The sequence below is a fragment of the Serinus canaria genome, chromosome 4 (genome assembly GCF_022539315.1).
Source record: "Serinus canaria isolate serCan28SL12 chromosome 4, serCan2020, whole genome shotgun sequence".
Classification (NCBI taxonomy): Eukaryota; Metazoa; Chordata; class Aves; order Passeriformes; family Fringillidae; genus Serinus; species Serinus canaria.
The window spans coordinates 42,153,945-42,177,327 of NC_066317.1; the positions used below are offsets into that span (position 1 = coordinate 42,153,945).

At 39.0% G+C, this 23,383-nt stretch overlaps 1 protein-coding gene across 5 annotated transcripts in view; it reads right to left on the reverse strand.

The window, feature by feature from the left end:
- The window catches only part of SLC7A2 (solute carrier family 7 member 2), a 54,121-nt gene extending 35,498 nt beyond the window's left edge, over positions 1–18,623 (reverse strand). For 2 of the 5 annotated variants that reach the window (XM_050973772.1, XM_018926464.3), the window contains exon 1: positions 18,439–18,623. In XM_050973772.1, coding sequence (XP_050829729.1) covers positions 18,439–18,538 — 100 coding nt within the window. In that variant the 5' untranslated portion in view covers positions 18,539–18,623. Of the gene's footprint in view, positions 1–18,001; positions 18,127–18,438 lie in introns of those variants that run through there. The other 3 variants (XM_009100634.4, XM_050973774.1, XM_050973775.1) reach the window with 3 other exon arrangements.
- Positions 18,624–23,383: the final 4,760 nt, after the last annotated feature.

Consider the following 23,383-nt stretch of genomic DNA (forward strand, 5'->3'; position numbering starts at 1 on the left):
TCATAGTGCAGAAAAAATTTGGCATGAAGAGTAAGTACATATTCCTCATGGAAACACTATAAAAACATGAATCTTTTAATTTTCTAGACCAGCAACAGATACTCAGAAATTAATTTTATTACATAAAGTTATTATAATCAATGTAGAATCCTTCATGCATAATCTAAAAAAATTCTTAGCTACTTTCAATATTAATCAATGCATCAGCAAGAATACCTTGGCTAAGACCCTTTCTCACCTATGCATTCCTTTACTGGCCTTTAGAAAATGCCATTTTGGCATGCATTTGTCCAACTACTGCTCTTTATTTCTGTCCCTAGAAACTCAGCCAGCAATGCACATGCATATCTCATGCATCTCAATTTCCAGCAGCTGAAGAGGCTTAAGAACCAAATGTTCCCTGTGATCAGACTGCCATAACTTCCAGCTACTTTCTTTTATTTCCCTGTATTTTTGACCTTTTCCCACATTTCACATACATACTAGGTTCAAATTTTCATTATTTTCTGCCTACTTCAATCATGATTCATCACACAGGAATATACTAAGATATGGTAATTGCTCCACTATGAAAATAGTCTTGAAAACGTTTTAAATTGCTTCTAGTTATATAGTAAGAATTATTTGTTTTGGCTCAAAAAGAACCCCTAACAAAATTCTAATGCTTAGAAGAAAAACAATTTAGAAATACTTTGATGATAACAGAAGGAAAATCACTGCTGCTCTTCAGCATTTTTCCACTGAAATCTAAAAATAATAAGTCAAAAGACCAAAATACCTCCAGTTTCACAAATGTTATGTAGCCTTCTCAAACAAACCATCTCGAGTTCAACATCTGTTATTGAACTACCTATATCGTTATCTACAAATTTTTTGGTAAAGAGGGGGAAAAAAGAAGAAAAATGCAGCAATTACTAGTCTGTGCATCATCCATTAGTAACAACATGATTCTTTCAGGTAATTTGGTCTGCGATAATAAACCATTTTGGAAAAAATGTCCTTGTTAAATGCTATCAATCTGGTATTCCTAAAGAACAAATTACAAGCTTTAACTGAAGAAACAAAATAGGAAGTTTGGAAATTCGAGGCAGGAAGTCTGGGTCTAGATAAAAGGATATGAAGGACAAAAAGCTCCTTGCAATTTTGTGGATTAAGAGCAGCTATGTACTTCCTTGCAAAGTTTCAGTGGTGCACAAACTGGACATGTTTTTTTTGTGCTAGCCAAACACAGTTTTAAAAATCTATCATTATATACACAGCAGAATTTCTGGCTAGAACAAAAGGTAAAAAATCAACCTTGAAGATAATCCAGATGACTTGCCTGGAATTAATTGTCATCTTCTTCTGATTTAGGTAGGGATTTATTCCCTGAAGTCTAAGTTCCTCTCTATTTCCAAACTCTGCTGGCACAAAACTTTAAAAAAGAATGCAAAAATCAATGAAATCTGATGCTCTGCTTCAGCACTGCAGATGCTTAAGGAAACTGGCATAGCAACCTGCCTGTTGTGCACAAAACATCTGCAATAACTTTACCTCTGAATGATGGGAGATGTTCTACCTCCTGGTGTGTAACTCTCCAGTAGCACAAGCAGTCATCTGACCTCACCCTGGGTATCCCTAAAGATGGACTGGATGATGGCACTCCACAGTCTTTTGCTGATGCAATGGAGAGAGAAATTTTTGAAAACTGAGAGTACAAGTCTGAGAAAGAAAAATGCTGTTCCTCTAGCCGTGCACCATATACAGGAATTTCTTCTGAAATTTTCAAGACAACTCATTTTACAAGTGAACTATTAGCTACATAATGTCCTGAGCTGGAAAACTAAGACTTCACAAGGGTACACATTTCACTCACTCTGCAATTCCCAACAGTTGCAAAGAGAAATTAAAAAATAAACAAAACAAACTCCAAATCATTAGAGCTGATCAATTATCTTCAAAAGAGGCCTTTAAAGACTGTTTTTTTTCTGATGGGAATTACAAAACCCACCACAAACAGCAGAAAACTGTGTGATGGCCAGGCATACTTCGGAAAGGGTGTTTAGGGCAGGCCAACAGCAAATGGATAAATTGTCCAGAGCAGAAAAAAAAGGTTTACTCTTGAAAGATATTGGTGGACTCTGCACTGGACTGCAATGATTCATATGAAACTGGTGACAGCTATTAGGCCAAAACATGAGAAAATGAGAAAAAGGCAATAGAGCTACTGAGCCCAGAGATCAAACAGATCAAAGACAGCTACTCCTTCAGAATAAATGACTCTTTTAAAATTTTATTTATAACTTTGCTCTCTGATGATAGTTGTATGAGTGTGTGGCATGAGAAATTTTGTCATGATCCAGACATAAATTATCCAAAAGAGCAGCAAATGGATCTGAGAAAGCAGATACTTTACCATTTTATGCCTATCATCATAAAATATACACTGGGATAAACTATATGATGTTATGCCATACTTCTTCAGAATGAAAGTAATTTCATGTTTCCTTTCACTCTACTTGTTTCTAATTCTATAATGCAAACTCTGAAAAAACCAAACCTCTCAGACAGCTATTTCATATGATTAAAGTTACGTTCTGCTTACAGGTTCTCTTCAAAGACAACACATAAACAGAGCATGAAAATACCATTCAGCTGGGGAAATTGTTAAAACTATGAATCTGGCTCTTCCTAAACTTAGCTTAACTCAATTTATTCACATTGCTTCTTTTCTTCTCCCCTTCCTTCCAGAAAAGACAAAAGACCAAACAAAATAATGTTCACAGTTTTAACTGCTTGGAAGTAAAACAAAGCACATTTGTCAGGGCTTGTGTAAAAGCAAGGAGATGGATTCTAAATGAATGCAAGTTGTGTTCTGAGTATGTCTTTGTTCAAAATGTATCAAATTGAGTATATGGCACACAAAGAAAGCACATGTAACAAGCACAGGCTGATCAAAGGCTATTTGAAAAGTGCAATCAAAACCAGGTGAGAAGTCATGGATAAGGAGGAGTTAATTTTTGGCATTTTTATGAATTTTGGAACGGTATAAAAGATCAAAAAGAAGATACTGACCATGAAGATTATGACATCGTTACTTCCTCAAAATTAATTGAACATCTCTCTAAGAATATAACTGGGTATTATGTGGACTTCTACTCTTAGGCTGGCCATCAGATGTTAGCCAAAAATTATTCCCTATGACATCTGTGCTTAATTTAGCAATGCCCAGAGACAGCCAAATGTATATACAACAGAACGCTCACTCTGATGTGAAATATTTTTAACACTTAGATTAACAGAAAATCTTCAAAAAAAAACAAAAAAAAAAAAAGAAAAAAAGAAAAATTGAGGAAGAAGAAGAGGAAGAAGAGGAGGAAGAGGAAGAGGAGGAAGAAGAGGAGGAAGAGGAAGAGGAGGAAGAGGAAGAGGAGGAAGAGAAAGAAGAGGAGGAGGAAGAAGAAGAAGAAGAAGAAGAGGAGGAGGAGAAAGAGGTTGGGCTGTATCTGATAAGCAATTTTCTGCCAGCTTTACAGATTTTAAGCAGAGTTTTGAGAGTTTTGAATTATTACTAACGGTAAAATGACTTGGTGACCCCATGTATTTGTACAATTCTTGAGGTTTATGTGACTCAAATTCATGGAACTAATTTGTCTGGATAACAGCTTTACAAAGATTCTGAAGAGTCTAGACATTTTTCACTGTGGGAAAAAAAGATGCACAATCCATTTTATGCAAACTTTACAAGTAATATCCTGCAGTCGTCCTGTCATATTACAAATTGTACTTCTAAAGTCAACAGCAGATAAACTAAAGCATTTGAAAGTAGCTGTGTTTGTGCAACACTGGAAAATATCAAGGCAAATGGAAACGGCCTTTGCTTCAACTATTTTGCAAAAAATGATGCAGCAAAGAAAAAAGGTCAGTTATCTGCAGTGCTAGAGACTGCACACAACTAAATTGTTAAGGCATGTGAAATTTTACCTAATGATAATATGATATTATGTGATATGATAATAGATATTATATGATATGATATGATTGATATTATGATATGATATGATATTATATATGATATGATATACGATATGATTGATATGATATGATATGATATGATATGATATGATATGATATGATATGATATGATATGATATGATATGATATGATATGATATGATATGATATGAAAAATAAGCTACTTTTCAAAGAACTACTTGACTATGTTATTTCCAGTCTACACTGATTGAGGCTCAGGCAGAAGAAATGTAGGATCCATGAGAAGTTTGAGTCCTGTTTCTAGCAGTCTAGTACAGCTTGACAGCTTAATTGGAGAAAGTAGAAAAAAGGAGGTGAAGGAAGACCAAATACTTTTTTTTGTGTGTTGCACATCACTCTCTCCCACTATAGCTGTAATTTTAGCTTACAATTAGGTTTTGAAACTTACCTCTAACATATTTTGGCTTTACTCCACTGTAGCCTGCCAAACTATTTTCCAAAACTGGTTTAACTAGAACTTTTTCAAACACTGCTGCCAAGACATTTAAGCTCCAAAATAGGAGGAAAAAGGAAGAGTCGGGGTTTATGTCTTTTAAAAAGTAAAAGAAAATACTTAATCCTTTATGCTCGATCCAGAAATTCAAATTTATGCATAACCAAAAAGACTGAAATCCCTTCAAAATTAGGGCTTTGTCATAAAAGCACTTGAATTTACTATAGATTGTAGCCACATGGCACAATTCTCTCTATAAATATACTTTGAACCCCAGTTAGTGAAACAGAAACTTTTCAGCTGTGTTAAGATAAAAAATATCTCTGCATTTATTCATACTGCAGTAATACTCAGCTCAGAATCAAGGTCTTAGAGCTTAATCTAAAATAAAATTGATAACATGAGAAAAGTAGAGTTAAGCAGTGAATTGTGCATGTGTTGGTGGGTTCATCTGTTTCCCTAGAGATGCACAATGAATATGTTTAACTATCAAAATACCAAGAATAAATACCAAGAAGCTCCAGTGCAGCTACTGCTGGTCAAACAAGACCAAAGAAGAGTAAGAATGGAAACAGTCAGTACAGTTCATCTGCCAAACACACAGCCAGGTTTCTTTCGTTGGTGCTTTTTTAGATTATTCAGATTCAACATTTTCCTTTAGACAGCAAATGCAACATGTATCAAGCACTCTCTTTACACTTCCCTCTTTTTGGCTAATCTTCATGGAGGTGGATACTCTCTTTCTACATGGAGTCACATGGCAAAGACAAGGGTAAACAGTAAAATTTGTTCCTGGGGAGATTTCCGTTAGACACAGGACGAAAATTTTTCACAGGAACATTCAGGCATTGGAATAACTTCCCCAGGGAAATGGTGGATTCCCAAGTACTTTTTAGATTCAGCTGCATGGGATGCTGGGCCATCTTTTCTAGACTGTGCTTTTGCCGTGAAAGATTGGACCAGATGATCCTTGATGTCCCTTCTAAACTGGTTTTCTATGATTCTACATTTCCATCAGTGGAAGATCCACAGTCAGCCTGGAATAAGAAATTCCCTTCTTTGGGTACTAAATTTTATGAGAACACATGTGCACACTGAGAACAGTCCAGCCAAAACCCTTTTATTTTATTTAAATTTCATGTTGTCATACGTAACGTAATTTGCATAGAATACTGGCAAGATCGATAGAGATGGGTGATAAAATGTGCTGGAAAATATCTCTTTTTCTGACCATTACCAGCAACAAAGAGTGCCATTACCACAAATAAAGAGTGAATGAATGCATCAGTCTCAGAGCTTGGAGATCAAAGTGGGGAGCAGCTGCTGAACTGTCACCAAGATAAGTTTTGATTTGGAATCAGAAAGAACGGGAGAGTCATGTACAACAAAAACCCCACGGATACCACGGAGCAACTGTCTGACTGCAGCATCTACAGGCAGAGCCAAGTTACCCTTGGTATGTTTACACTGGCATTTTTTGCTCAAATGCATATTTTCAAAGATATTTTCCCTGTCATCCAGACAATTCACTGTGCCTTGGTTCACTCCATGGAACAATCCTTAGGCATCCTTTTGTGTCAAAGGGAATTGGGATAGGTATTCCAGAACAGCAACCAAGGACACTCCAAGTGGTAATGGAAATTCAGCCTGTGGCACCAGACAAAAACAGACCTGACATCTTCCCAACTGTCCCACACATAGCAAAATGTGAGTGGTGTGGTCAGTGAATCCACAGCAACAGAAGTTTTCCTCTACAGCTTCATTCCTGTAGAGCTACACCAGTTGCTGAAGTAGACACTGCCACTGCACACAGATAATATGGAATGCACAGTTGCAAAAGTTGCAGGCTGGTCTGCAACCCACCTGAATACAAAGGTGCTTATCAGACAGTTAAGCTCTGTCTGCCACTGCTTCATCGGCAGCTATAGCACAGCTGGAACTAAAACCTCAAGCCAGCGTTTCCACCAAAATAAGTGGTGTACCCCAATTGGATGCTCACTCCTGCATTCTTCCCTTGGGCCGACATAAAGATTTCTGTGGTGCAAAAAGTGAATTAAACTCGGGAATGGAGACACACTGGGCAGGTACTAAGTCAATTTAGAAGCAGATTGGTTTCCTGATACAATTTACTACAGAGCTGCACAAGTTCTTGTAGCAGCACTACTGCAGGGTACATGTGGAGAAGGATTAGCTACTGTAGGCAAGACTTAAATATTTCAACTCTTTTTGGTGCAACCTTAACTCCAAGTAAGGACAAGATTATTTTCAAGAAAGGCCACAACAGTCTGAATTGCAAGATTAAAGTCTAGAATGTAACACTTCAGCAGTGTTGATGATGAATGACTCATAACAATGTGTAAAATCTGACTCCATCACTGGTAGGAACATGTGCAAAAGACAAATCCATTTTAAGTAAACTTGGAAAATTCAGTTGTTTGGTACACAGCATTACTGGTACATCTTAAGGGAATAGAGATATTTAGAATGTAACAGCTACAAAAGTTACTTAAAGTCTTATTCCATTCCAAGTTCTGTGAAATTAATTGAATACTGGCACTACACCCTGCAGCCTGATGTGGCATTCACGTGTGGGAAGGCCAAATGAATCTCTGACTTCAAGTTACTTGATCTGAAATACAAAAAGCATATGAAGGATACTACAGAAATAGTACAGACATTATTAGCTCTGCTTTATTTATAAGAAAACACAATCTAGGTTCTATTTCAGCATGCCTTATTTTCAGTGTGCGTACTCTTATTTCAGTCCAAACTGTAGGAAAAGGCAGCCAAGAAAGACAAGGACAGCAACCTACAGAGACTGCATTTGTATAGGAGGGGTTTATTTACTTTCTTATTTCAGTCTTCTGTTTCCACAGTTTCTGGGGAAGACCATTATGAAAGCTCATCCCCACCACATGTCGAGATGGTTTTAATACATGAACTTGGAATTAAAGTAGGAAGTACTGCTCATATATCTAAATCCATACAAAGCAGACTGCTTCCCCTTCCTTTCAGTCATAAATTTCTTACTGGTAACTGTCCACCTGCTTCACAGGGCTTAGTATATACCTTTTCAGTACACAGTGTATGCCTCAGTATAACAAAAGGGCTGTGGCAGGCATAATGGCAGTACCTTCTTCCCACCACACAAAGGCAAGCTGGTACACTCTACAAGACACACACAAACAACCACTCCTCCCAGTGCAGACTGGGACCATGTTCTGAAGCATCAGTTTGAACAGCACTGTTTCACATTTTGCAACCTTGGGAGTGGGATCTTAACTCTATTGCTTCTCTCTTCTTGGTCTGAAGTATATCCCACTTCCCCATTTCTTGAAGGCCATTACAATCCCAAGTTTCACCTCTTCAGGCAAAAAACTATATTTCTTGTAATGTCTTCTACCTCAGAGTCTGTTCTCAGAACTTTATCTTTCTCTTCTGCCCAGTGATTTACCCAATTTATCAGCAATACTGAACCAAGCCAAATATGTTTCAGCACAACTTTATCAGTCACAAAAAATACTAACATCAAGGACTGCAGTATTGCTGATGGGGCAATCCAAACTTTCCCTTCCTGGGACTCCAGAGTAAAAATCCATGGTAAAATATTCAGCCTTATGCAAGTTCCCTGTCTAACAAAGTTTCATATCGAGGGAAACAACTTCTTTAGACTATCCAATTCACAGATTTATTTCCCAGGTTAGATTTGGGGAGACTTATTTGTTGTGGTTCCTGAAATCCTGCTTTCTAAGTTTGCTAAGAGAAATGCAGAAGTATTCCATACTCAAGCCAGCAGCCACGCTAGCTGTTCAGGAGAACATGACAAAAGTAGCATTGTGAATAAAGTTGCTTCATACCATCATTCCAGGTCTTCCTTCAGCCTTTGGATCTGTTTTCAAGAGGGTGTTTACTATCAAAGAAGATTCTACATATAGCACTTGGAAGTGAGTCTCCAACTGCTCTGACTTTCCCTTTCAACTGAGATGATGTTTTGTTTTCCAGTGTTTGTAGTGTCCCCCAGCGAGGTGATGAAATCCAAAGTCACATATGTCACATGCCCTGCTGTGCATTTCCAGAGTCCTGTTCCTTCAACACAGAAGGAATCAAAGTCCTGGGAGAGCTTCTTCTCTTACAGTTCCAGATTTCTCTACAGCCACCCCTCCAGGGAACACTATGAGCAACATTCACATCATTCTGTTCTTCTGCTGCCTTTCTGCTATTTGCAAACAGCTGTGATTAGCCAATTTACTGTCTCTGTGCTATCAGCAATGCCTGTTATCAAATCCTTAGAAAGCATATGGAACATTGAAACCCACACTTCTATTAGCTAGGTTCCAGCCAAGCTAAAATACTGTATTTCACTGTTCTTTTAGGAAGATTAAAGGAAGATACTCATCAAACTCACCATCCTCTACAGGAGTCATTTGTACCAGTCATCACATAGCTGTTTGGACAAATATGCCTGTTTTCATGAAAAAGCACAAGAAAATAGTTTTGAAGAAAAAAATTTTAAAAGAAATTCTGGTAGCTTATAATAGTCTACTAATAAATGCAAATGAGAGTTGAGATAGTGTTTGGGATGGCGAGGGAAGAGGAAAGATATTTGCCACTTTGGTAATTTCGCTGGTTCCTATGAAAATATTCTCTATATTTTCAGACAAACAGAGATCAGAAACACATCAAATATGCAATACAGGAGCTACAGTTAGATAACCATTTCATACAAGTCATTCACCAAGCCAGTCTAGAAGAGCATCACTAAAAATGCACTTGGTAAATGTCATCTTCTTGTTGGAAAAAGTATTAGTTTCTTTACTTCCAGTCCAAAGGAACAAAAGAATGGAGCTGAACTCTACAAGACCTCCTTTGTTGCAGGAAAAGAATGATTCTAAATGCCAAAACTTACTTCCAAAGTTTGAGGGAAACCATTGTCATGGTCAAAGTTTTTCAACTAATGCTTTCTTCAGTGACAAAGATGGTCTAAAAGGAAGTGAAGACAAAAATCAGAGGATGAAAGAGAAAATATGTTATGTTTTACAGCTATGTGGAGCGTGCTAAATAGTTTCTTCCAACGGCTGTACAATTGAAGCAGCTCACACTACTCAGTCTGTTCTCTCCTCTGTGTCTGTTCCTTAGCTGTGGCTGCACAGCCATGTGTGTGGCCATTCCAATTGGAATAGGGAACTGATCCTCAATCAAAAGTATCCCAAGAAAAAAGATTAATGTTTCCTAATCCAGTTCATTGCACAGAACCACAAGCAGCTGTGCAGGCACAGAGGGATGGTTACAGGAGCAGGAACAAGAGATAGCAGCCTGGAGCACAACATAAGAGTTCCTTATGCTGACACTGCTTCAGTAAGAAATGTACAAATTGTACCTATGAGCCCATCCAGGCCTGGAAAACTGCTTGTTTCACAGAGCATAGTGGATACATTTTAATTAATTGCGATGAAAGAGTGTAAACATTCATTTTACATAATCAGGAAGCTGACTTAATTTATTGTGTGTGAATAAAAATGCAACATAAACAGTATTTAACTGCAAATTCTGCTCATTTTGCATCTGGTTCATTGAACTAAGTGCAACCCATCTGTTACCATATAGGACAGAAAAGCTGTCAAACAGGGAAAAAACCCCTCTTATTTAATACAACTCTAAAATTATTTGCTTAGACAGCTAATGAAGTGGAGTATATAGGCAATTAAACTCCACATAAGACTTTGCAGAGTACTGTAAAATTGAATAAAGGTTTAGAGATGTTTGTAACTGAGACAATTAGAAATACAAAATGGGGTTATTAAGTCTGATGTTGAAACTAATTATTTCAAAATAAGACAAATGCATAAACTAAAATAAATTAAAACAGTCTAATAAATTATTTCTAAGAGCTGGACATTGCATGGGAGACTGAAAAACAATCTGGACCGGACACTCAGAAGCACCGTTCCACTGAGAAATAAATGTTGAGACAATTAGAACAGATTTCCTTCACTTAGAGAAAGTACATTCCAGGGCTGATTTTTCCCTCTCAGTTTCTTCTCTCTACCATGCAAAATCCACAAAATGAATCCCTCATTGCTCTAAGACATTCATTCTAGCAGAATACCTCATGGCAAAAGATAAATTACTACCACATGGTATTTTTCAGCATCAGGCTGTACCATGATAATGAAAGTTGCATTTTCTTGGGACAAATGGTATTCCTCCAAATGATACACAAACATCTACTTTTTAACTCCAGAAAACTTATAGTAATTGCCTCAAAAATCTAAAGGTGCTGGTTGACATAATCCCCAAGAAAAGATTATACAGTTTCAGAGGTTGGGCATTCAAAAGAGAGCAGGAAAAACTAAGCAGATGTGGAGAAACGAACAAAAACCAAGATGGGTAGGAAACTCGTATATTAATATCATATTGTAATTGGCAAACCTACAATAAAAACAAGCTGTAAAACCTGAATGTATGATTTTTGGGAGTATGTGGTGTTTGGGGAGGGCAGTGGAAGATCACTGATTAGTCTGCATGATGATCTTGGCCTCGAGCATCCATGAACTCAAGTTCTGGTGTGACTGTCAAGCACTTCAGCAAAATAAAACTATTATTGTTCCTAATTAGGCAAGCAATTTTTAACTCTGTATTGCTTTTAGATAATATACTTAATAAAGAAAGAAACAGAGAACACATCAGTTGTGATAAGTGTTGTGAAGTTACAACACTTTCTATATAAAATATACTTATGAACATGTCATTCCTGCAGAAGCATGTATTTAAATACTTTCAGTGTCCAAAGTATGCAGTTATATAATTTTGGTGTCCATTGTGGGATTGTTCTAACGTATTTATTTTATTGTCAGGTCAGCAAGAGTAAAACCAAGTCCACAAAGCAAGATCTTCCTCCTAGTGTTCTGTAAGCAAGTCAGCACTGAATGTTCTACTTATAATACATTCAATTTTCCTGTCATTTTCCAGAGAACTGATATGGCTCACAACGTTCTATGCAGCACAGGAACTTATGCAGAATGTGTCTGAAAACCTAGAGGTCTCAGGTGATCTGGATCAGCCATAGGTCTTGAACAAACCTGTTCAAACCCTCAGGAGCACACACCACGTGACTCACCATTGCTTCTCTCTGCAGCATCTCAGCTACAAACAACCACAGGGAACCCCACAGTATTCTTTTTTCTCATGTTACTGGCATAACACAAGTTTGCCACTGCTCCATCTCCACACACTGCTCATTATTTTCCTAGATGTTGATTAAAAACCCTGGGAAAACCTCTGGAAAAACTCTATAAGGCCCAGAAAAAAAAAAAAACTCTGGAAAAATCCTGGAAAACCCTCTGGGAAAAACCCTGGAAAATCCCAGGAAAAAACCCTGGAGAAACCATGTATTTCCTGGAGCAGAAAACCATGAAGTTATTCTGTACAAACTGATGAAAACATGAAGTATAGGAGTCTTTACTGCACTGAATAAAAGGAGCTGGAAAACAGCAAAAAAAGCACTCTGAGAATATGAGGAACAGCAACTCACAATTGAGGCTTCCTTGGGAGATATTTTATTCTTTTTAATAGTAACTATTCTGGCCAATTTGGGTTTGGGACACTGAATAAAACTGAGAAATTAGAAGATACTTGTCAAAGGATGGCAAGGAGAGGTACACAGGCTACTTTAAAACAATGAAAACCTCAAAGCAGGTCTATTATATACAATAGGAAGTATTCCCATAGATGGTGTTTTAAGAAACACTGATTTATATTCCTCTGGACTTCTCCATCTGACAGTGAATATTATAATTCAAATTTCATAGTGTTTCTAACCAAGCACCTTGTACTTCTTGGTAATTCATATATTTGAATTTTTAATATTGAATCTTTTTACTGATCTAGTTTGACAAAAGTGCAATTTTTCTCTTACTCGTTTGCTGGCACAGCAATTTACCTAGTGCATACTCATGCCTTCTTGAGAAATATTTTTTTAAAAAAAGCCAAATTCATAGATGTAGAAGGTGCCTTCTATAGACAGGTCAGAAGGAAGCCTCCAGCTCAAGACTTCCCTCTTCACTCAGGATGAGACCTTGCTATGCCTGTAGAACAGCCCCTCTTAATCAAAAAGTGCCCAGGGCCCCTCCTTGAGTCACAGTAAAGAAAGAGGGCAGGCAGAGGTTGGTAAACAGTGTATAGAGATAAGGCATCAAAATTTTCTAAAAACATATTGCTGAGGAAAAACAACAACCACAGAACATATGTAAATTACTATGTACATATTATTGCACATAACAAACCTGATGTTTCATGGTACTTCTTCAGTACTCCCCTAAAAAGTTCTCCCTGTCTTCAAATCCTTGCTGCAAGAACAGGGCAACTAAATTCTGAAACTGATTATACTCAAAGACTTATCACTACTTTAAAGTTAGACTGTCATTACAAGGATCAAAAATACTGCCTACTCATCTAAACTAATGGCTCTAAAAAGCACACTGAAGCACTGTACCTTTGAAAAGACTCACACATGCATGCTAATTCTATATATCCACAAGACTTTCATCTCATTCACAGTGCTGGAAGTTATTTCCTGGCAAGTCACATCCCATCATTTTCTCTCAACTGCATGACAGTCCAAAAAAATCGGAGGGCAAAATAAATTAAAATCAGACCAAATAATTCATAAACTGAATATTCAGAGGAATTAATTTAGGCCATCACAGGAGTAATCAGATACCTGCACAGTATCCAAATGTTTCAATTTCCTTAAATAACATGGAGATGTTTCTCAGTCTAAGGAAACTGCAAAAATAACTGAAAACAATCCCTTCCAAATTCTCTTTCAATTATTATTTATTCCATAACCACAATGTGCATGGTACTGCACAAACAAAATAAAATAAAATAAGCACAATTGCTTTCCCATGTTGTCAAGCAGCTTGCAATACAACTCCAGGCAAAGAAAAACTAACCTCCAACAAAGTGAGCAAGAAGCAGAGATCAGCTACAGACGTGGATAAGCTGTTCTATAGCTCATGCACTTCATTCACTGTTACTACAATAAAGGAAATGAAGATTAAACTGCACTGAATCCAACTCCCTCCCCCTAAATGTCACCTAAAGCATAATGTTCTTTAAAGCAACAATACATTTATTCCATGCATTTCTCAAAGAAAAATATTCCAGAAAGAAAAAGTGCAGGTGGAGTAAATTTGTATATTAAATACAGACGATGGAAGAAAAACCTGGCAAACTCACTTGGTACAGTTTGTCTTTCCTTCAGTCCAGTCCCAGCTGGAAAATGTTCTCTAGTTAAGCTAGCTCCCTGCAGAACATTATTTTGCATTTTGCCAGCTGACACTTCTACATTTTGTTATCTTGCTACAATGGACAAATTCACAAAAATTCTAGTAACTGGTTAATTGGATTAATGCAATCATCCCTTCCTAGTAGTATATCTGACAACATAATTTTCAGAAATTAGGTCATTTAGTGAGAACAGCAATGCAAGAAAACTCTGAAAACTGGTGTTCCCATCACAAAGAGGCACAACTACCCTGCTATTAGCAATAGAGGGAACTGTAGCATAACACTGAATCACCAACGCTGGCTCTGCCTGTTTTGATTACTTATCAGAAACAGCAGATGCTGTGTGTACTCCACTGCACAGGGAACAGAGAGCACCAAAACCCACCTCTCTCCAGCCACTGCATGGAGGTCCTTTGGGTCACCTTCATTAACTACTGTGTGTGGTAGGAAAAGTTAACTCCAAAAGCGAAAGGGAAGAACCAGCAAGCAATCATGATGATAATATGATGGTTTATGTATGATTGCTTCTTCCTGTGTGGCTGGTTTGCTGATACTAGTCAGACACATGGAACCATTCAGACACTAATGAGAGACTATACTCTTCCAAAGTAAGTGTTGTGGAAGTCATCCTATGGTCTGAATTTTTATGTAAATTAGCTTTAGATACTGTTTCTAGAAGTGATAACCCAAACTAGAGCAGATAGTTGTCATCAGAGCTCTGGTGTTACTATTCCATACCATTCAAAAATTCATTGCTGTCTGGGCAAAATTTTGAGAGGCTCCATCTGTCTTTGAGATTCTATAAATTTTACAATATGTGAATGGAGATATATTTTATTTGTGAGGACCTCTGTTATCAAGTTGAACCATAAAATGTTCTTCTCTAGTTTGTTGCTTAATTCTTCATAACAGATGTTGGGGGGCTGCTCACATATATTCACAACCATCACATATATACTTGGAGTACATGTAGTTTAGGACAGAATCTTTACAGCCACAGTAAAGATAGGATAGATATGGCAATTGTCTATGTATGCCATGCCTGTAGCACCTCTCCACCCTCAATAAACACAGGCTCAACACAACAGATTAAACTATCAATTTTTCAGACTGTCACAACCTGCCCACCCTAATTTCTACAGGGATTCAGTTCATAGTCAAGTGAGAAAGAGGGATATTCATGTATGCAACTGCTGTAGATCATATATTGTCATTAAGAGACCTGCAACAATCATCTCGCAACCGGAATGTTTTATTTGAGGTAATTTCTTCTCCAGTTGTGTGTAGAACAAGATGTCCTGAAATCATCCTGTGGTCAGTCACATTTCCCATCAGTGTCGTACATCCATTCAGAAATCTCTCATTCCACTCACATGAAGTCTGATGCAGGAACTCGTGAAGACAAGGACAACATGCAGTGCATTTCTAAATGATCTTTTCCTTGGAGTATGTCCACTTGGATAAACACGAATTTTGAGATCAGGCAAGATAATACTGTGATCTTGGATGATTTTCAGCAATGACTAAGCTTAGGAGTCCCAGAAGTCACTTTGCTAGTAACCTTTATAACTCTCACTGGAGTTGTAGTGGCAGATCACTTATACAAATGCTTTTCCCAGCAGAAAGGAGGACACATTTGTCTTTTTCTGAAAGCTCAACTGTTTGCTTCCAAGAGCCCTGCCAGTTGAGTTACCAATACTCAATTTCTCAGCTACTAAACCAGTGGGATGAAGTTCTCCCCAACTGCCGAACAAACAAAAGGATGAAGAATTGAGAAGCCTGAGGATCAGAATTGTATCATGAAACTGAAGGATCAAGGGCCATGTGCTAAATGGCAAAGGTATTGTGAAGATGGACACTTTCAGACACATGAAAATTTACAGACACTGAAACATGGCTCCAAGTAGTTTTTACTACACTGTACACTTTTTAATAATTTCAGCAACATATAAAATGATTTTTAATATCTTAGTTTGAAAAAAGCTAATATGAATGCATGTTTTAAAGCCACAAATATGCATTGAAATGGTATTGCTAGCTTTCTGCAGGCTATATGGCATTTATAGATCCCTAACTAAAATATGCTAAGTGCATTAATTTATTAACACAATGCTCTCAGGCACGTGAGAGCATGGTGTTAATAAATAAATAAAATCACGTGGTGTGATTTTTCAGGCTGTCCTGTGCAGGCCAGGTATTGGACTTCAGTGATCTTTGTGGGTTCCTCCCAACCCAGGATATTCTGTGATTCTATGACTATTAAGAAAATTGAAACTCATTTTGATTTAATCTGTGTGTACAAAACTAGAAACAGCTACCTTGTCATTTATCTTAGCAAGTACACTTTTACTGAGATCAGGAACCTTGGTCAGACCATTTATGCATGCACACAGTAGCCAGCATATTGAGCTTCAGGATCAAAACTTCATTGCATTTAAACTTGACAAAGTGCAGGGTTTCATCCACATCTGAAGAACCAAATTGCATTTTAGTAACATCACTTAGAAGACTACTCCATGCATGAATAATCTTTATCATAACATATGGCAAAATAGTAAAAATGCATGTGATTCATATGCTTTTCATAAGATACCAATATGGCTACTTATGTCTTTGTGGGGCTGTTTTATTTCTGTGCCAATTTGTATCAGAACCCAATGGACTGGGGTTTAGGAGAATTGTGTGGTCAGGGGCAGAGTCAAATGAAATTAACTGCAGCCATGGAGATCTGCTTACAGGAACAGGGCAGGCAGACACCATTTATTTTTCTGTATGGGCATGTAGTACATCATAGATGTCAATGAAAACAAACTTAACTTTTGTATAGGCACGATGCCTATTTTTACTGTTGATGTTTTAATGCCATTAGGTAACACAAACCAGAACTCAAAACATTTTCTACAATGTTCCAAGACCCAGTGTGTACTGAGTCTGCTCAGTGTCTACAGGATCTTTTATAGAATGTGTTTTGTCTTTTTAGCATAAACAAACTACCATCAGCTTGTTTCAATATATACAAGTTCTATATGCCATGATCCCTTGTCTTAGCTCCTCCATCTCTGAAACATCCAGATGTCTCACAATAGATTTGTTTTTATTTTAACAAGAAAAATATAAAGAAAAAAAGTCTGAAAACTTGTAAAATAATGTTGGGTATTACTATATTTGAAGCAGAGGGCAGGCTTGAAGAAAGTCCTTTCACACCTTAGGCCAAACTTCAGGAAACTTCTGGTCCTTTCACAGGGAAGTTGCTGGAATGATGTGCTAAGCACTAGCATAAAAATCAGCAGAAACTACATGTGCTGTCAGAACTGAAGTGGTGTGAGACCCCCCCTCCTTCCCCAAAACTAACATAATTCAGCCAAATTAATGGAGTTCACCCAGACCCTGCATCTGATTGATAATGCTCTACCATCCAAACAGTATCACAAATCTCAAGCGATACCAAATATTTTAAAGTGGAAGGATTATGTTCTGCTGCTTCTGATACCTTAAATTTTAAACTAATTTAACTGGACTCATTTTCTCCAGCTGTCAGTAGCATTATACGTAGGGTCATATATACTTCAAACACATTTCTAGATGTAAACATGCAAAGCTGGCAGAAAAGAACATTTCCTAAACTTGTTCTACCACAGTTAGGGATCTGCACGTACTTCAGGCTCTCCACTGAAGTGTGATACCCCCAACTTCCCAAAACGCACTGAAAAGCTGGGGTTGCACTTGGGTCAGTAACACCTGCACGGACCACACCTCCAGGTAAAGCCAGTGCCTTGAGTGAGCTTGTCAGGAACCCAAGGAGGGGCGTTTCACCCATCGATGCCTCCAAACCTTTACAGAAGCAGCAAATGCCACCCCAGGACCAGCAAACAAGGTCCCAGGAGCCTTTCCCCTTGTGCCACATCCAGCCCCGCTCCCCCCGGCTGCAGCAGCCCAGCGCCGGCAGGGCAACCCCAGCGCCGCTCTTCCGACCCCGGGCTTTAAAAGGCAGCAGGGAACTCCTGTGCTTCTCTCCCCGAGCAAGCAACCCAGCTCAAGTTGTCAAGTTATTCCAGCCAGGAATAACTCCTGGGAGCGAGGCGGGGATCAGCGCCCCTCCGGCCGCACATGCCTGGCTGGACCTGGGACTTAGGACCCCTCCCCACCGCGTCCCAGCCGCCGAGAGGTCCCGACAGCGGCGTTTCCCCCAGCCCCTCGCCCACCCGGTCCCGAGGAAGGCAAGGCGGACAGGGCAGTCACTTACGCGGCCCGGGCACGGCTCCCTGCGGCGGCGGGGCTGCGCTGCCAGCGGCGGGGCTCTCTCGGCGGCCAAAGCCGGGGCGCTCCTCCCCTCAGGGAGCCCCCATGCCCGGCCTTCCCACACGTGCGGGCAAACCCCACCCTGCCGACCCCCTGCCCGCCCTTCCTTCTTCTCCTCCCTTCAGTGGCCCGGGCAGTGCGCTCCGCTGAGCGGCGCGGGGGCGCCGCGGGGATCGGAGAATTCCCTGTAGGGTCGGGCCGCGTTCCCTGCCGTGTACCCCGGGGAAGGGAGGCCGGCCAGCCCCGGCACCGGGGTCTCGGAGCCTGTGCAGATACCCCCGCTGCCCCCGCCCTCACTGCACCTCCGCGGGAGCGACCAGTGGAGTCCCAGCCGCGACGCTGTCCCGCTTCTCATTCCCAGCAACCACGGGCTTCTCTAACCTTGCTTTGCCCCGAGGGGTTTGATGTTCCGCACGCAGTAGCCCTGGCGGGGGGTTGGTGAATGATCGGCCCTCAGAAACAATTTTCCCCGCAGCATCATAGGGGTGAGCCTGCGGGCGGGTGTGTGCCTGCCCGGGCTTGGTGCCGGAGGCAGGAGGAGAGGCTGCTCCAGGGCCGGCCGCCTCCCAAACGCCCTTTGCCGCTCGCTGGATTTGTTTTCCGAGGCACCTTTCAGAAGCGTGTGGTGGGGCAGGTACTGACCTATTCTTTCTGGTGACCCAACAGGACCTGATAGAACGGCCTGGAGTTGTGTCAAGGGAGGTTTAGGTCAGATATTTGGGAAAAAAAATTCACCCAGAAGGTGGTTGGGCACTGGAACCAGGCTCCCCAGAGAAGCGGTCACAGGACCAAGCTGAGCTCAAGATGCATTTGGACAATGCTCTAAGGAAATTGGTGTGACTCTTGGGGCTGTCTTGTGCAGAACTGGACTGTGATGATCCTAGTGGGTCCCTTCCAACTCAGAATACTCTGTGTGATTCTATGAATACATAAAATCCTTGTACACACCTTTACAAATTTTGGCTATGGATCTGCTCATCTCTTTTTTATCATATTCTGTCACTATATATGGGGTGGGTGTGTGTACATATATATGTAAATATTTACATTATATGTGCATATACACACACACATGCATGCCTACTTTCAGGAACTGCCTTTCAAAAGTAGCTTAAATTCCATTTTTAACTGGGCTAGGTTTTGCCTTTATCCTTCGACAGGGGAAAGTCTTTCAGAACTAAATCTGAAAACAAAGTCAGACATCTATAACTCTGATTGAGTTCTCATTCCGTGAGTCTCTTTCTTCCCACAGAAGAAGATCATATAGAGAGCCAAAATGACAAGATAAGAAGAGCAGAAACATTTGGGTGGGGGGAAATAATTTATTTATAGGCATGAAGTGCTAAGTCACTGTTTAGTGACTTAGCACTTCATAAGTGAATTTATGCCTATAAATTAAATTATTCTCTGTTTGTTTGCAGGAAAATAATCATGAACCATTCTGTTAAGCAATCATGTTGTGTTCCCTTGTGGCTGGACTCCTTTTACATTTAACTCTCATTAGAATTTTCCATGTTTCATTTTATGAACATTTCAGGTACAGTGTCATCAGCCTACTAAGAAATAGCTATATCAGTAAGGTAAGCAATACAGTGAAGATTTTTTTCAGTATACACACCAGTTATTGGGAGAAATCATGTGACTAAGGGGCAGCCTATTTAACCAAAACATTAGCAATCAGAAAGTTATTTGTCTTTGCCGTTCCAATGTGCACAGAACAACAGTTCTGACTAAATATTCCAATCCATATCAGGAAATTAGATATGTGATACATAAAATCTTCTGAATGCTACTGAAGGGCAATTTTGGAGTAATTGGATTTGTAAACACAAATGTTTCACTAAATCCTCTATATATTACATTACATGTGAGAAGTCAGATGTGAAAATAATTAAGCACAACGAAATAAATTAGCCTCACCAAATCTGTGATTTGGCAAGACATCCCACAAAATTATTTTATGAAATTTGCAGTTACCCAGCATATTCTTGCTGTACTGTATGTGCTTTTATTGCATGAACATGAAATGATCATTCTTCACCACATTCATTAGCTGATAAATGCAAGGAAATTTTAATCATGGGTACAAAACAAAATGAAAAAAACTACTCATCCTCTTTCTTTCCCTCGCTTTTCATCTACCAGAGTGAAGCAATTGAAACCTAAGACTGTGTTCTCATTTTGAAAATTCTAGTATTATCCTCTGTTAATGTGTTCCTCTCACTTTCCCATTTTCACTGTGGTTTTCCATGTAATTGTTTCTGTTCTGGTATTTATTGTTCTGTGTGTCCTATTGACAGGAGGAAATGTCAAAGAGATAGTACTAATATACCTAATGAACATATAGTAAACTTAATCTCTTGAAGTTTACACATGTACTTGTGAGCTGTGCTGGCTGGTGACCTGGGGGGAGTAGGCTAAGCTGTAGCCTCCTCCCTCTTCCCCACCTAGCTCATGGCAGAGCTATTCATAAACAGCGGTCCTTTGAGGAATGTAAATGCTGTAAAAACGAAGGCATTCTTCCTTGCAAACAGGTTAATGCTGATATGGCCATGACAGAATTATGTAGCAGAGCAGAAGGTTCATGTTTTGGCTGCCTAGACTACATTCAGTCATTAGATAAATAAAAACTTTTATTATGCAGGATGGATTGTCCTTTAAACTTTTAAAATACAAACACAGAGGGGAAAAAAGGTTTGTAAAGGAAAAAAAAGCCAAAAAGTATTTTTAATGTGTTAAAAAATAAAAAGCACTGTACTCTTTTAGACTGAACAATAATAAAAGGTCATTTAAATAAATAATGTTAAAATAGCATATCTCTGTAAGTAATTAATTATCCATTTGTAGGGAAAAAAGAAGTATGAAGATTTAAAAGAATATCTACATGAGCACTGGATGACATTTTTAACAGTTGGGGATTGATTTTCCTTAGAGAACTTGTCCGTGTAGAGCCAAAAATGAATTATTGCTTTTCCCCAGTAGGAAAAAAAGTTCTAGCAGGACTTGATCCTCAGCTGCCTAAAGGAGGCTTGCCATTTGAGACTTCAAGGGGATGTACCAAGGGGAGTGTAAGGGGGAGTGGCAGCAGAGCTGCAATCATCTCCTGTTTTCCAGGGAACAACACTGAGGTAACTAATAACTACCTCCAGCAACCTATGGCAACTCTCAGACATTGAGCAACTGAGGCCATGTCAATGAAACTTTTAAAAGGAGAAGGAGCATGCCAAGAAACTTGGCCAGACTAGTCAGCAAAGAAAACATACTTTTTGTTTCAGTTTTCAGCAGGTTGCTGATGTATTAACCACTGCTTAGCAGTTTGTGTTCGCAGGCTCAACACAGTCTCTTCAGGAATCAGAATTTACTGAAGTACTTAGGGTTTGATTAGCCATAATGAATCACATGAGTGGCCTCAGTTAGATAGTATTAGGTGACCTGCTGAAGCTGAACCAGCAGTGTGAGTTTTGGCCCATTTAGAGAAAGAAATGTACCTTATGGGATTGTGAGGGTTGGCTTCTATTCATCTCTTCTACTTTTCCACATGACCTGTGCATTGAATTGACACCTTAATTTGTCTGAGAGAAGTTAAGGAGGTAATCTCTTAAATTAAGTGGGGTACTGATTTTGGTTTTCTACTTTTTCTAAGCCATGAAATAGCTGCATGTTTTTCAATCTGATCTGTATGGAGCTGCTAGTTAAATTCAGAAATTGTATGCACTACTTATGCATTTATGCATCACGTGCATTACTAAGGGGAGTTCTGCACAAAATTAGCATCTGCAAATGTAGGCTTGTTTGGTAAGGGGGGCAGCAGAAAGAGAGCTACAATGTGTTGCAGCAGAATTTAAATGCTAAAGCTTAAACCTGGTCCTGTAAAAGTAGTGCTGTTGAGTACTGTCGTCAGTTCTGCAAGCTCAGAATAGCTTCTGAACCATAATTTTTCTTCTTTCTCAGCATCAACAGAACCCATGGACTGTATGACTTAATGCCCTCAGACACTCAGCTGTCTTGAAGAGTCCAAAATTTCAGTTTAGAGGGAAGAAAGTACCTTGCCTGAGGTTTATAAAGAAAGCTTGAATAACCAGTTATAAATGCCCTTTCATTGAGCTTCTGGGATTCCTGAAAAAAAGTTCACACTTGAAAACAAACTGTTCTGTGCAAAGGTTTGTATGTTTCTGTGCAAAGGATGCTAAGGTTATCTTTTAACAAGTTTTTGATTCTGGATTCTGGTGACTATTATATAAAGCCTGTGTCTCTACTATTACATTTTTCCTGGCATGTGAACTTGGTTCTCCATAAGTCTGGAGGCACTTAAACACTCCGTGCCAATTGTGTACTGTAAACACATGATGAGAAACATGAGCTGCTCTACACGTTTCAGTCAGACAGTTAATTTTAATGCCAAAGGCAATACTACATCAGTGGCATTGGTCTTTAATTAATTAACAGTCTATTACTTTGATGTTCACCATACATTTTAGTTTTAGTTCAGCAGTTTTTACACTGTATCCTTGAACTCCTTGTCACAACCTCCATCTCTCCTAAATCTGTTTCAGTGGTTCAGCATGTCTCTGCTGCTCAGAAAACTGACCAAAATTTTTTAAAAATCACTTTTGAGAATAAAGTAATACTTTTAATCAGCTTTCCCAGGGAGATTTCACTGGCTTTTGGGTTGTTGTGCAGTCCCTCAAACAGCTATTCTTCCCCTTCTCTGTGGCCGAAGATGTAAGAGAAGAACTTCCCACAGGAAAAGGGTGGGAGAGAGCAGCCAGATGTGAAAGACTTAAACAGCCCTTCTGCCCTTGTAAAAGAAGGAGTATAAATATATACTGACACATTTTTAAGTTCAGCTCTGCCTAGCATGGTGGGAAGGAAGTTCTCTGAATCATTCAGTCTTAGTTATACCACTGGGGAAACCATAATGTCAGTACACTCTGCTCCATCACTGCATAACAACAGCATTCATTAATTACTGAAATATTCCCCAAGGAAAATAAAGTTTACAACTGGGGCTTGTAATTGACTACAGAGATGTCACAGATTCTATGACTAGGTACATTGCATGACTAGGAATAGAATAGAATAGACTAGGAATGAATAGAATAGAATAGAATAGACTAGTCATAGAATCATGACTAGATGTCATGATTCTATGACTAGGTCTTTGCTCATCAGTGTTCTGATGTGTATACTTTATAACTAAGTACACATTATGCATATATGTACTCTGAAGTTGATTAAAGTGAACTTGTTTGCAGCTTTTTGGTGAGATGAACCTAAATTTTTAAGTGGTAAGGAAGAATGCAAAATTTTGGAGATTGCAAAGAAT